At 42.6% G+C, this 15,332-nt stretch overlaps 1 protein-coding gene across 2 annotated transcripts in view; it reads left to right on the forward strand.

Moving 5' to 3' along the window:
- LOC138577796 (FYN-binding protein 1-like) overlaps positions 1-15,332 on the forward strand; it is a 565,956-nt gene that overhangs the window by 535,170 nt on the left and 15,454 nt on the right. For both annotated transcript variants that reach the window (XM_069649655.1, XM_069649656.1), the window contains one exon: positions 12,286-12,320. In XM_069649655.1, the coding sequence (XP_069505756.1) occupies positions 12,286-12,320 (35 nt within the window). The remainder of the gene's footprint in view (positions 1-12,285; positions 12,321-15,332) is intronic.

Consider the following 15,332-nt stretch of genomic DNA (forward strand, 5'->3'; position numbering starts at 1 on the left):
ACTGGCATATGTTGTGGGTAGAAGGCATAATGTAATGTGTTGAAAATGGTCCTGTGTAGAGTTTGTGACTTGGATCTATTATGTTTTTTCAGGTGCTACCACACAAAATTGATTGCAAATTGTGTGGCTTTTTAGCCAATGTTTTTACAGAAAATGTTGTAAAATGCACCATTTTAACTGATTATTTGAAAAAAATCCTGGGGGTGTATCCCCCACAACTCCCTTGGTCGGTGTGTGCACCCTCGCTGCGCGTGTTCTCTCCCACAGGTTAGGCACATACATTTTTGGCCTAACAGTTCAAAAATTCACCAGTCCCTAATGGTGTCATTACATATCTCTGGTAGCGATTCCTCATTTATAAGATTTCAGTCGGCTGCCCTTGCCGCCCCCTTCCCTGGGGAGCACCAGTGTGCCAAAGATATGGTGGCTCTCTCACCCTACAATTTACAAAGCCACCTTTCTAAAACATCAATGTACGTCTAAAGGCATTTGAGATATTTCAAGACAAAATAGGCACTGTGACTGTGCCAGATTCAGTACAAACCATGCATGGAGTTGCTCCACTTCTATTCTTCCTTCCTTCCTTTGACTCGTATGGATATTTTACCTTTTGCGCTCCAAGATATTTGTTTGATTTGTCTCATTTTGTTTTCTTTGTTTCCCCAAAAAAAATATATACAATGCAATAGTTCTGTCTCAAATTTACATGAACTCCATCTGTTCCTTGGTGACAATGGAGAATCACAGTCCACAGATGAATACATTCAAGCTCATATCAAAGTGGAAGGAAGGTTCAACAGGAAAGTTATAATCATTCTCAAGACACGCAAGTTCTACATCAGGCTACAGTTGTCAAATGAGACAACTCAAGACTTTGTAAAAGGTTTCACAAATTGGCAAGCACACTCACATTCTGACTTATGACACATGAACTCATACGTGAACAATTTATAGTCCAGTGTGGGGACACCAGAGTGCAAGAAGCTCTGTGACTCAGCAGCGATCACACATTTGAAGACGCAATAGTTATCAGAAAAAGTGTCAAACAATCCAAGCACTGCAGGGTGAAAATGAAGGGACCAGATGAAAATGTAGAGGCATGAGCTGTAGTATGAAATCAAAAGTTGCATTTTAAGTTGCAAACCTAAAAATGATGATGCACCACAAATAAAAGTTTTTCATCAAGTGTGAGGGTCCACGTAGAAACAGGGACAATTCCCCTGCTTGCTTCTGATTTGGAGGGCAATCCCATTGGGTGGGAGGCGTCATATGTCTAGCCAAAGACAAAGAATGCACTTCCTCTTACTGAAAGAAGGCTTGCATTGTAGACAAATTTGATGGCGTACAAGCAAACCTGATGCCAGATTCTGACTACACTTGTTTTGTAAGTAGTATGAAAAAGAATGCTTTGGAGGCAATTATACAAGAACGTAAGCAAAGCTGAGGTGCATCCAGATGTCTATACATGTCAAAAAATAAATCTACTTGGTTATTGGAAGAGAGAATTAGAATTCAAAGGCAAACATAGTGTGGGAAAACGATTTGTGTGGCTAAAGTGGGACGACAATACATGATTGGCAGGATAAAAGGTCCCCTCCCTTCAAGTTGGACCCGTATAGAGACAACCCTGATTTAGTGGTACAACAGCCCTCTTGTGAAGGCTTGCTGAATATATATGCCATGGTTTGCTGCCCACAGTTCAGTCAAATGAAGTGTTATCTTCACAAGAAACAAGTGAGGGATGGAGGGTGCCCAGTCAACCCCAAAGTGCACCACGTCATGCTTCCTGCTAGTAAAGAACTGTGCACTTTAATACAAACCATGCAAAATAAAGGATTAATTGAACCCATACAGTCTACAGAATGTGCGACTCCCATATAACTCACCACTTAGAAACCCGATGGCAACAGGTTACACCTGAATATAGATCTTTGCACCTTGAACTCTGATATAATTGCAGATTATGATCTGCTAACGAACATTACAGACTGCATTTTTCGGTTGAGTAGAGCTATGCTCTTTTCAGAATTGAACTTAAAGAACGCCTACCACCAAGTACATTTATAACCACATTTTAAACATATCAGCATTTGTGACTAGAGGGGGCACATTTCAGTTCATTTGCATGCCATTCAGACTATCCTCCCTAGCATCCACCTTCCAATGTATGTTGTGCCATCTGATCTAATTTAACTTGATTTGGTATTTATAATGGGTACACTTGCAGGGGAGCCAGCAGAATGAACTGCATCTGGCTACAGGTGTTACAATTAGTGGTACTGTTGGATATATTTTGAGGTTATATTTATTACTTCATGGTATTTTTGTGGTAACATGTTTGGGTACTCTTATAGTGGTCAGACTTATTTCAGACCATTGCCTAATCATTATTTTTTACTAGGGTCACTAACAACAAACAACATACTGGACTTGGTACACCCTGGATAGATGTCTCATGCCCTCCTGTGGTACCTTATGTACAATACCACACTATACCCTTTTGGCTGAGGTTCAACAATTGTAAAGCCTCTCTAGATCAAGTTACTTTTGAATATGTTTTTTTTAAATTGTAAAATAGAAATATACACGTTACACAGAATGACACTTATGCCCACATTATATTTCACAGTGCAATAGCTTTCAGCACTTATCTCTGCAGAGTCTTTGGCCTTGTCAAATTTGGCAAGAAAATACACTTTTTTTTTAAACGTTGTACGAGTTTAAGAAATATAAACACAGGATTACATGTATGTTAAAAATAGACAGCACCTAAAATGAAGTGAACTACTTAACATCGACTACCTTGTCTCGTTCACAACAGCACCCCTCAGTTAACTTCATATTTACCTAGATTTGTTGGCAGTATTTCTGATTCATTTTGACATGAATATCCTCCCCAATCTTTCCACTTGCCTTGCACAGGGTCAACGCAGATAAGGACAGCTTCAGCATCAGACAGCTTGCCAGCACTGAATTCCATCTGCCTAACCAGCCCTCTGCTCCTTCATCTCCCCGGGCCCAAAATGAATGAATGCCAGTCTGTCTCAAAACCCTTTTTGTTAAACCCCTTTGTCAATCAAGGAAAACACCTCCCCTTGAGCAGATCATTCCACCGAAATGGCAGGTGATTTCATTGCTGGAGAGCAAAAGATACATCTTTCTTGTGCTTCCTGCCCTAATACTATGCCCTGTTTTCAGTAGAACAGATCTTCAATGTTTTTTTTGTTTATCACCCAGTGCAGATTCAGCCTGCATGTTTAAATTCCCATTTCCAGAGCATCATGAATTTTCCCAATCTGCATTCGGCGTGTTTCATCATGGACTAATTTGCAATAAATGTTATTAAGAGATTCAGTTACATGTTAACTGGGGTTGGGTTCAATTAGTATGTTCATTTATGTTAGCATTATATTTAGTGCAGCTCATTCCATTTAAATATCATCCTGAAGCAAAGTGCAATTTCAATCATATGCTCTGTGCATTGGCATCTATTTAATTTTGGACTCCATTGGCATCTATTTAATTCTGCCTGAGACTCACACTCTTGAGTCCAGTAATGAGTTTCACACTGTGGGTCCCAGTTGCAGTTTAAACTCACGCTAACATGTGCATGCTGAAATGATGAACCTAACTGTTAAAATTCAGAGCCACTACTCCTGCAGTCTGTGTGATGTATTGTGTTTTGTTCAGTAGTAGAAACTTTCAAATCCATAAGAACAATCCTTCGAAAGTTGGAGAAATTAGGAAATGTGGTGCTGGAGCTATTTAGGATGTGAACCTGACTAAGAGTCAGACTAGCTGGAAAGAAATCATAGTTGTGGTTAGTAGGTTTCAGAGCCAATGGAAGTGAAAGTTTTTTCTTGTGTAAGGACTGGGGACAACTCAAAACTGATGACAACTCGAAACTGATGGTGGGGGTCTGCTTTAGGGGTGAAAGATATGGAATTAATAAGATTTCCCTGATTCAGTGTAATTATTTCCACAAAAATGCAAGTACATTCATTTGCCAGCTTCAGATTTGGCAAAAAACGTGTGAAAGCATCAGAAGGGTAAACGTGTCAAAAAGGTATTTTAATTGCTTAGAGCATAATCAATATGATTCTGAAGGTAGGTGGATTTTGCAGTAAAAAGGGCCTTTTTATAGTTACTTGGTGTTGGCTAAGTGTGAGGATGTAGAAGTTGTGTTTTTTTTACAATTTTTCTTTTCTCCAGCAATCCTGCTTCAGAACTCGAAGAGAAGCAGAATACTAATAGTTGGTGTGCTTTTTAGGTTGTCTAGTTTAGATGGGGGCGATGTGGTTGCCTATTGTCTGCAGCTCATTCATATTAGACAGGATGTATTCTTCACATTGTGTCTTGGAGAAGGTGCCCCAACAGTGAGGTAACATCTTGCTCCCAGATTCTGTTTAAATCTTTGGTGTTGCGCAAGGAAAGACAGGTAGATGGATCAGCTTTGGGCAAATGTGGTTGGGCAAATTCAGACACAAACATTCTAGCACAATGGTCCAACTATGAGATCGGTAACGTGACAAGGAACAAAATCCCAGGGCCTCTGCAGCCAATCAACTCAAGACAATGGCCCAGGCAATGGGAGGGTGAGGAAACCAGGAAAAGCACATTGTGTACGTAAAGTAGCTCAGTTAATTTACTAGAATCTGTGTTGTCAAGGGCCTCACGAAGTAACTAAGGGCTTTGGTGGCCAGAAATGCATTCAGCTGATTACAAAAGTTACTGGCAGGGCCAGGTGGGCGACAGCATAACATAATTTAAAATGAGCAAGTTGGAGATGGCCAAAATCTGAAAGTGCAGATTTGGGATAGTTCCTCTCAATTCAATGACTGAAAATATGTTAAAAGCCAGTAGGATTCATAGATAAGAGCAACTCCTCTCCATCCATGGATATTGCAATTAACCTATTCAATCTAGAAATCGGAAGGAACCAGTAAATGCAAAATGGAGGCAGAGCTCTCAGTGAACCATGTTTTGGTTACAAATACCAGGTCCAATTAAATTTGATTCAATAACATCTGCCAAGGTTATGGCATTGGTCACAGCAGATCTTGTGTTTACTAGTGCAGAGCCAATAGTACTAGATGAATTTGCTGAACCACTTGTAATAGATGTTGGATGTTTATCAGGGCCCCTTTCAATATTGCACAATCGGATCTTGTTCATGGAATATAGAGTGAGTGTACAAAAATTATTGTTCAGGGATGACAATACATCTCTGGAGTAGCTCTTCATTTCAGTACTAAAGCAAAAAGAAGAAAGAGCCATACCATAATGGGAGAAGTATAAGAAAACGGTCAGCACTTTACGCGGACCCTAGCACAGGCCTGAACAGAAAGAGATGACACAAGCCTTTTCCAGCCTGAGGTGCCTGAAAATGAAGCTCAGAAGACAGAGACACGGGGGAGGGTCGGGATATATAGTTCTTGCAGAGGCGTTGAAAGAATGGATAAAAGACTGTAAACTCTCATTAAAAACTCATTAATAAAGTCATTAAAAACACAAGTGCAATAATTCATTTTGGGCAGCATGAAAGTGCAACAAATCGTAGATTAGCAGCGGCTAGAGTGTAGCTTTCCCAGGGGGATCTACGAATGTATGTGTTTCATGAAGCACAAACCTCACTGGGAGGCAACTTTCAAGTATATGGTGACAACCTAGAAGAACACAATGTGAAGTTGGGGAGACTCCTACGGCAAACCAACAAGCGTGGTCTCAGTCTACGTAACGACAAACGTGTATTTCTTCAAAGCTCAGTGGAATACCTACTGTACACCATATCTCAAATTAACATTGCCTGAAATTAGCCCAGTGACAGTCATTTAAGATGCTCCGATCTTTCATGGCTATGTTCGAGTATTAAGCCTAGTTCGTAAAAGACTTCTCTGAGAAAAAAAAGCTCCCAGATTCCTTATAAAGAACGGAGTACATTTTACCTGGAATGAAGTATGTGCACAAGCATTTTGCGAAGTCATGCTCAACACATTAGCCTCACCATGTGTTCAACCGTTCGACCCCTGTAACTACACAGTGCTCATGGTAGACACGAGTGGATCGGATTGAATGGATTGGAGTATTGGTATATCGCACCGGGAAGTAGAACCGCACATAGGCACAGATGACAAACAATGGGCATGCCAACAGCGGGAAGAAATGGGAGAAAATTCGTAGCATTCCTAGCAGAACAAAAAGGTTTTTAACTATCTGCAAAAGAAACAAAGAGTACACAGCTGCACTGGTAAAGCCTGTCAGAGAGTAAGGACGAAAACCGAGAATCTTCTATCACCTCTATTTTTTTTATCTAGAGCGAGAGATAACCAGAGGATTCTCTTGTAGGGAACACAAGGTTCTGTCTGGCAGGAGAGCATCTTTGATTTTTTCAGTGAGGTAACAAGGAGCCAAACCATGCAGCCACTTGAAAACTGTGCATACATCTTAAAAACAATCATGTTCTAAACTGGCATCAAGTGTAGGGTGCGACAATAGCCAGAGACTCTAGCAAATTCTGGTAGATTGGAAGTCTAATAGCGGCAATCTGAACCATCTGGAGGCTGTGAATTGGTTTATCTGGGAGACCTGTCACAGACCATTGGCATGGTCTAGTTTACAATTAATAAGGGAACCTTCTACAGCTGTATGGTCCTTCACACAAAGACACGGTAAAATACACTTTAAGAAGCCTTAATAACAGCTCTTACCTGTGAGTCTAGTCTCAAGTCCGCCTGTCAAATAACTCCTAAAGCCTTCACTTTATCACAATAGAACAAAGGTATGTTAGGGAGAATTCTCCATAATGGCTAAGTTCCCTTACCTACTGAGTCCCTCAGCAGCTTTGCTGGATTTCTGGGGTTTATTTTTTTCACCTAGTAAGAGTGTGAGCCCTTTTTTCCCACTATTATATGTGTTTTGCTGTGTGTGTTTAACATTTTCTTGTGTTCATAGACTGTGGAGCCTCACCTACTCTTTAGGCATCATCTTTTTACTGTGTGTTACACAGCACCTTCGGTGCAGTGACACAGGGTTGGCATTTTTGACTTCCCAACTCCGACTCCATTTTCTGAGACTGACTACTGTCTCTCTGAACATGTAAAGTTGCCATTGACTTTTAAAACTCACCCAGTACAAACTATCTTACATAGAGTTCTGGAAAGGGTTAATACTTATCCCTTTTTGTCTGTTCCTCTTGGAGCATTGTTTCGCTCCCATTTCATTAAGACTTGGCTGGTGGCAGTGATAACTACCCTATTTTCCCTACCACGGTTATCTTAAATAGCCCTCATATTGTTTTAGGCTATCTTGGTAGCCTCGAACTTAAACCCGCTAGACCATATACGTTTTTATACGGTTCCGGCTGGGTTTAGTCACCATTTCTTTTTGTAAAAGTCTTTCTCGAGTTTTTCTCTGCCCGCCAAACCAGGTTTGGTTCCTTTGTTCACTGTCCATTTGCGGGCTTCTGAACAGAAGCCCTCCTTAGGCGCCTGTATGTCTGGGGGGGGCAAGATGTGAGGTAGAGGTTTAGGACTCCCTGCACAGGGTCTCCTTGTAGACCCATGTCGTACTCTGATCTGATTGGCTGTGGTGACTGTCCCGGCAGGACAGCTACCCTGCTGTGTGATTGACAGCCAGGCTGTGTGAATGGGGGAAAACTGCATAAAAAGCAGGTCTCTGGGTCTGGAAAGGCAGAGTCGCCACTGGAACGAGAGAAACAAAGAGGAGCTGACAGAAGAGTACCCCTACAACGACTGAACCGCCCGGTGAAGCCCTGCTACAGGTCCAAATCTTCATACTCCAAAGACAGGGAAGATCTGCAAAGAATCTTCTCCCCTTGAGCTGGTGGGACCAACCAGTACACCCAAACTCCAAGCAAGGCTCCCTTCTCTTGTCAAATTTGCAGTACAGAGCTACAGTGAACCGGATAGCCAGGAGGAACGGACCCTTCTTGCGTTTTAAGGAGCGCAACATTTATTCGTTGCTTTGCTCTGCTGCTGGTTTCTTCCCTGGGCAGTGCAGGACCCTCCAGTCTTCCTACTTCGTGTCAGTCCGACAGTCGCTTCAGGAACAGTGAGACTGCAGGACCTGCCAGGAACGTCCACCTCAGCTACAGCCTACGTCTTCATTTAAGGTACTGTTCAAATCCGGTTGTTCGTTTCGTCCAGCACAGTGAAAGTGCGTGAAACCTTTTGCCAATCCGAGGGCTTGTCCTTCTCCATTCTTTTAACTAACATTTCTGCCGACCAACTTCGTCTGGAACTCTTGGCAAAAACGTAAACGTGAACTACCCTGAACTGTGTGATCTTGAGAAAAGACTCTGACCCATTGACCTTTGGCCAGGGCCTGTTTGAATCTGATTTCCTCACTGTAGTTCCTTTTTCTAAATTGCCCTGCTTACTTACTTGTTGGTGTTACTCAATTTCTGCCTAACTTTGTCTTTCCCTCTCTTTTAAATTGCTGGAGTGTCATTTTTCTCAAACTTCATTTTGAGGCTAACTTGTCCGGAATCTATTGGGTGTGAGGTAGTGTATTAAGAGTGGGATTTTTCAACTGCTTTACTTTAGTGAAATGTTAAAAAACTGATGTGTAAATAAATGTATATTCTTTTACTCAGAAACCCTGAGTCAGTGTTTGTTTGAATCATAGTAATTGCTGTCCTTTGTGTAACTATTGATACTGCTCACTTACTCTTGAGATAAGTCTGGCTGCTCAGCCATCGCTACCACTTTACTGTATAGTACAGGTTTGTACCAAAGGTGAATTTGTACTGACACTTGTAGTCTTAATTGTGTGTGGTGTTCCCAAAGGGTACTGCATATAATTCTGCCTGACAAGGTAATTCCAAAAGAAGCAGAAAACTAGGAGTCTTTAGGGAATCCTATGGCAAGTATAAAAGGCCGACCTGCATTATTTCGCTCTGTTAGGATTACCTTTGAGTCCATTACTTATCATTCAAGTCTGGGCTTCAGTCAAACAAGTAGTGAGTTCCTCAGAACTCTTACTCAGGTTAGTGACTCTGAGAAACACTTAAGTATCATGAGTATAAGAGTGGTAGCAATGGTAACATTTCCTGAAAAGCTCTATAAGTGGTTCAATATAAATGTTGAATAAAAGGTGTGACAACAGAGACCCCTGCGGAACACTGCAGAGGACACATTGTGCATGTGAAATAAAGGTGCCGAGCCTTACTCTTTGGGATCTGTTGACCAGGAATTCTTTTGTGTCAAAAAGTGGCCAACCCTGTTGAAGGCTGCTCAGAGGTCCACCATGACCAACAAAGATAATGCACCATCAACAGCCGTGGCCAAGATTTGATCCCAGATTGTTAAAAGAGCAGCTTCCATTCCATGCCATGGGCGGAACCCATATTGATGTGAATCAAGGCAGCCCAAAGACGCCATGACATTATTTAGCTGAATCGTAATTGTCTTCGCCAACTATATGGAGAACCATAAAAGCCCTGCATATGTGTTTGGAGCCGTACTGAAAGAAAAGGTCAAACGATGCCATGGTTGTGGTAGCAGTTGCTTCAAAGTCACTCTCCTGCTCAGAATTTAATTACTCTGCCATTGAGCAGGTCATGCGGGCATAGCCTGCACTGCAGAGCATTTCCGCTCATACATTTGGGGTCGCTGTTTCTTCTTGCACCTTGACTTCAAAACTCCATAAATTCATCCTTGATGAAGAAAGCGTACCAGACTACAGAAATGCACAAATGGACGGTCTGTCTAACCTTCCAACAATGAAGATGAATTTGTATCTGAGTCTGCCCAGGATGCGTCAGAGGTCACATAAAGTGTCATTTCTGCAGAACAATAGTTGCAAAGTTTACGCTCTGACACCATGCTACAGAAAGTGATGGCTGATACTAAAAGAGTGTGGCCCAAAGAAAAGAAAGTAGTCGAAATTCTGCCTCTGTCCCGGCAAGTTGCAGCTGAACAGTCTGTGGAATGGAACGTCCTCATCTGAATTGGACCGTGGTGCCCCTAGCAGCATTACCCATTATTCTGGCATCGTTAGCTCATGAAAACACCTGGGGATGACCCTCATCCAAACATAGACTCAGAGATAAATATTGGTGGCCAGCCATGGACAGAGAAGTTGAACACTACATTGGCAAGTGCACTACCCATGAATTGAGTGACGAATGACTACAAACAAGCCCCCACAAATTGCAGGGTCCCCTGAACAGGGGAGATGTGGGAAATGCTCCGGGTTGTCTTTATAAGCTCATTAGAAGTTCTCCCCACAGCATAATAACGCGTTAATAGTGACTGATTAAATGTCAAAGTAGCTAGAAGTATTACATCTAAAAGAAATAACTACAGCATCCGCGCAAAACAATCAGGACCGATTCCAGTGGGAAAGATACCCCAAAATCATTCTGTCCAACCATGAAGTGCAGTTTATATCCACAGCCATGGTCTCCTACCTCAGGCAATATGAAATTGTGCACTGCACAACATCCATCTACCATCCACTTGGAAATGAACAAGTCAAAAGAAACGGATCTATGTAATTATACGACCCCCAGAATTCCAACGGCCGAAAATGGTGAGTTATTTTTTTCTTTCAACACCCTTTACACCACATAGATATGCGAGGGGAGACCCCCGCAGGACCCCCCATACATCTGTTATATCCCATACCCCGGAACATATATATGTGGTGTAAGGGGGATCGAAAGAAAAGAAAGTTGGAATTTCGCGATTCGGAATTCTGAAGCTGACATTTTGGTGCATTTCCAAAGAAAATAACAGATGTATGTAGTCTTGCACATGCAGAGCTCTTGCTGAACACGTCGATGCAATTAAAACTATTTAGAATCTGTAGCAATCCATGGGGTGAGTGCACGGTCCATTAGAGAAGCGTGCCCGTTCGAGTTGAGGAGAGGCGGCAGTGGCACTCCAAATACCAGATTAAATCTAGTTTACACCACAGAAAAGTCGACGAGGAGCAGCCCTTCCCTCACCACCATTAGGATGAAAGTGGAGAAATTGCAAGGAAGTTTAAAAAGGAGAATGGGTGAAAAGTCAAACTACCCACCAGAAAGAAACTGCTTTCCCACAGCAGGGTTCACTTCAGGAAAGAGAAAATCTACCCCATACAAGCGATTAAAAGGGCACATCGTTCCAAAACTTCAAAGCCATTCCAAAGCCAAGGACAATGACCCTGACCTATGAGAGTGCAACACAGAACCTAAAGACACACAACGTGTTAACCAATCTCATTCACCGGATAACGACACACTTCCTCCAGTGTTTGGTATCTCCGCCACTTTATCGAAAAAAACTGCAGGAATGACTACAAGCGGAACTTCCACCCGCAATCATTCCTGGAAATCCCCCACAAACTCCATAGGACGCTGTGGAGATGGACGAACACCACTGTTACCTCACTCGTAAGTCCACCAGACCAAGTAGCGGCAATGAGGTGAAATGAACTTCATTAACCCATTCTTTTGTCCCAGCAAAAGGAGATATGTACGATCCTACCCTTCCACGAGAAGGCACATGCACAAACATCTGCTGGGCAACACGGTCAGCCTTTAGCATCACCCCATCATGGCTGCTAAGCATTATGGCGCACACCCCCTGTTGGCACTCATTGCAGAGAGAGGTGGAGAACAGCGGGTGATTGCTTGCTCTCAAGAGCCTAAGGGAGAGCGCCATGGTCGGGATGAAGGCATCAACAAATGTTAACATGTCAAAAGAGTGTTTTAAAAATGTCTTTTGCTATAATGTCGACCGGAATAAGATCAGCCAAAACACGTTTTAGGTTAAGGGGAAAGTGCTAAATGATACTGCTCAGAGGGGAGAAAGAGAAAAAGGCAAGCGTGCCTAAAAACAGCGACATTCGGCTGAACTTATGGAAGTATTTCCTACTGCGTTCCACCTGTCGGAATTTTAAGCTTTTGGCATTTAAACCGAGACCTACAAAGAAAAGCTGTAGTTTAAGGGACTTCTAAAGCAAAAATACCAAAAAAGGCCCCTTTGCAGAAGAATGTGCTCTTTGCAGGTGTGCCTCCTTGGCTGTTGGCTCGGTCTATGGTCCGGTGGAGTAATGCATCAACTGCAGCTTTTAACCCTACCAGATCCACTAGACCCTTAATCCTTGGGAGGTTGAGTACTGTTGGGTATCAATACACGTTTGTTAATGCCAGAATACCCCATCGGGGTGAACCTGTGCTGTACACACGCACCTTATCTGAGTCTGCTGCAATAAGAGTTCTATAAACTTTATCAAAATGTCTTAACAAAGTGTTCAATTTTTTTCTCATTTCAGGGAAAGGCAAGTCTACGAATATGTTGACGTGTCAGGTAGGTCCACAACTCTTATCAGGATCATGAAGTTACTGATGGATCTGTGCATATTTATAATGACACCACACTGTGCTCTAAAGGCTTAAAGGCATGGTCTAGTAAAATGTTTTATTGTCCCAACGGGTCGGCCATGTTTTTTTAAGCCTAAGTGGCTCGATTTTAGAAAACTTTCCTATGGACCTTACCCGAGTTTTCGTCCATTAAACGCACGTGAAAACAAGCACCAGGGAGCCGCCATTTTCTGATAATCCTATCTTTTCCCCCATCGCCCTGGCTGACCTGCTTTTGCGGCACTAAATCAATTCCCCCGCCCCTGAGCCTGACATTATCAAAACATTCATATTCCCCGCCTCTCCCCGTGACGTTACTGTGCTGCGTAGGCAAACGCGCCCAGTCGTTTTCTACGCGACTTCACACAGAACCCGGAAACCAACACAGATCAACTCACAACACAGCGCGCCACAATTCGGAATATGAAACTGTACTTTAAAATGAAACAGCAACACGGTACATTTGGTAAAGTACATTTATTTGACATTAAATGTTTAGAGAATATTCAGCAATTGACATATGAACTCCAGAAGCCATTTATTTTCTTTTATCTGTATCCGCAATAACTGTTCCGTTTCATCTTGAGTCACGCGCTGTTCCTTTATGGTACACAGGGTGTTCATTTTCGTAAAAAGAATCACTTTGGAAGCACGGTGAACCGCAAGGCTGTTCCATCAACTAGGCACTAGTCCATCCTAAAGGTTGATATGTTGCTTCTAGCCACTAGTACAGCGTAAGGGCATGTGGGCCCTTGGCGATCGCCCCATAATATGGTGATCGTGCTCCAGTTGTTGACACGAAGCTGCAGATGTCTGCTGAAGAATCCATCCGCCGGTGTCTCAAACAGATGGCAGTGGCATTAAGGGATCAAATACCTGTTATGAAAACAAAAAAATTATAATTAGTCTCGCTTTCCGAACTTCATTAATAGAAACTATTTGCTTGCAAGGGTAGTTCAATGGAGTATGTTCATCTCTAAAATCAATGCGAAAAGTAACGAGATAAATCGAGGCCAAAACACAATGATAAACGACAGTCTACATGTGTGAGGAATGGGAATGATATGATATATGATATGGCATTTGTAACGCGCCTATACTCAAGTGTTACTAGGCGTGACGAGGCAGGTGGGGATCAAGGGCAGACAGACAACGATCCTACTAGGCCAGGTGTCTTTCTGATCGCGCATGGGGATGGGCTGTACAAGGTTAGTTGAATACAAATTAAATAATAGGGCCAGCTGGTGGCAAGTGCAAGGTAAATGCCGGGAGAAGGGGCTGAAGGGATACAGAGACAGTCCCGTAGTGCAGGGAAAAGTGGCTGGGCCATGGAGCGAGATCGGTGAGACCAGTGGACCTGCATGCCCATGTGCCCACTACGAACAGTTTTACTTGCTTTTCCTAGCTCTTCATTCATTCATTTATTCATGCATCCATTCATTAAATCTTCATTCCCGTATAAAAGCGTGTAAAGATTTACTTACATTATATTTGAAATTTCCATTGTGTCTCTTCGTAATGCAGTCTGTAAAACGGACCGTGCTCTTAACAATGATTTTTCGTATACTGACCTAAAACTGAAACTCGGTCTAGTTTCTGAATTTTCTGCCTTATCGTCTCTTACGTTATTGCGCACTCCCTTCAAATGTAGTTCTTTCGGCATAGTCCCTGTCTCAAGGTCAAAAAACAATAGACCCTTATACTTCCAGTGCGACTTGTGGGCCTCATCTGGGCGCTGTCCTTCGCATTCTTTATTTGCAACATCACATAGTATAGGCATCTATGAGAACTTGAAGTTTAGAATCCGTCTATGTAGTGCGCCTCAATGTGCAAATGCGAACTGGCTTCTCTCCCAAATGCCACGGCCCGCTTGGCTGGCGCGTTCTAAGTGCCCCAATTTTGTCCCCGTTGTCTGCGAGCTTTGCAGCCCAAATTGAGACATTTAATTTTTGGCGGAAGGTCAGGGAAAGTATAAAGTACCACAGGAGTTGAGTTAAAAGTGAGATTTATTGTTTGTTTGTTTGTTTTATTATTTGCAATACGCAAGCCTCCCCTCCGTTAACAGTGCGCAGCATTTACATTTACATGAGATGAGACATGAGAAAAATATATACATACACATATGTGAGGTGAATAGAGAGAATTCAAAGATGACACCCAGCTTGTTCGCCACCCATGATGGTGAAGTTAGGGGTTAGGTTTACAGGTACACTGTACAATAACATTTATTTACAAAAAGACAATCGTATTGCAATTATTTAAACCGGGATTTGTACTTCACAATCAGCTGTGCATCGGGTGGGCATGGCACAGTCGCAATGTTCGGTGGCAATGGATCACTGCTCTGCACAGAAACGTCCAAAATTCCATATCTGTGCTTCTCTAACACAGCAACAATAAGGCCTTTCACAAAGTCGAACTGCATTTCATCATAGACTGGTTTGATCACTCATTGCTTACTTCGTTTTGAAAACACCTTAGTGTAGCGAGGCATCCTTACTTTACCCCTAGTCCTAGATTGTTCACGTCCGACATTGCTGTTATGGGCCAAGACCGCTAGTAGAGTGCGATGTTTCATGCCCCGAAAGCTAAAATGCAAGCGCTTTGGCCTGTACTTTAGGCACATATTGTGGAACACCTCCAAATCTCCTGTGTGACAGAATTCTGTCAGTCCTCTCAAATCTCTTGATAGAGTTTTGTCGAAAACAATCTTCTCAATGGCTTTGTGTGTCGGTGAAGATGGAATCAACCACTTCTTCTTCCGTGCCTCCTCTGGGGACAAAGGGCCATGTTCACATTGGTGGAAATGTTCATTTGCTGTCCAGTGGTGAACGTTGGTACAGTGGTGCATCAGTGACCGCCATTTTTCAAGTAGTATTTCCACTGACCCCTCACAAGTTTTTGAGCTCCACCAAAGATGGTTGGTGATAGAATGTAACCACTGCAAAATACTTTCAAA

Source organism: Ambystoma mexicanum, chromosome 1p (assembly GCF_040938575.1).
Source record: "Ambystoma mexicanum isolate Mex_15411 chromosome 1p, UKY_AmexF1_1, whole genome shotgun sequence".
Classification (NCBI taxonomy): domain Eukaryota; kingdom Metazoa; phylum Chordata; class Amphibia; order Caudata; family Ambystomatidae; genus Ambystoma; species Ambystoma mexicanum.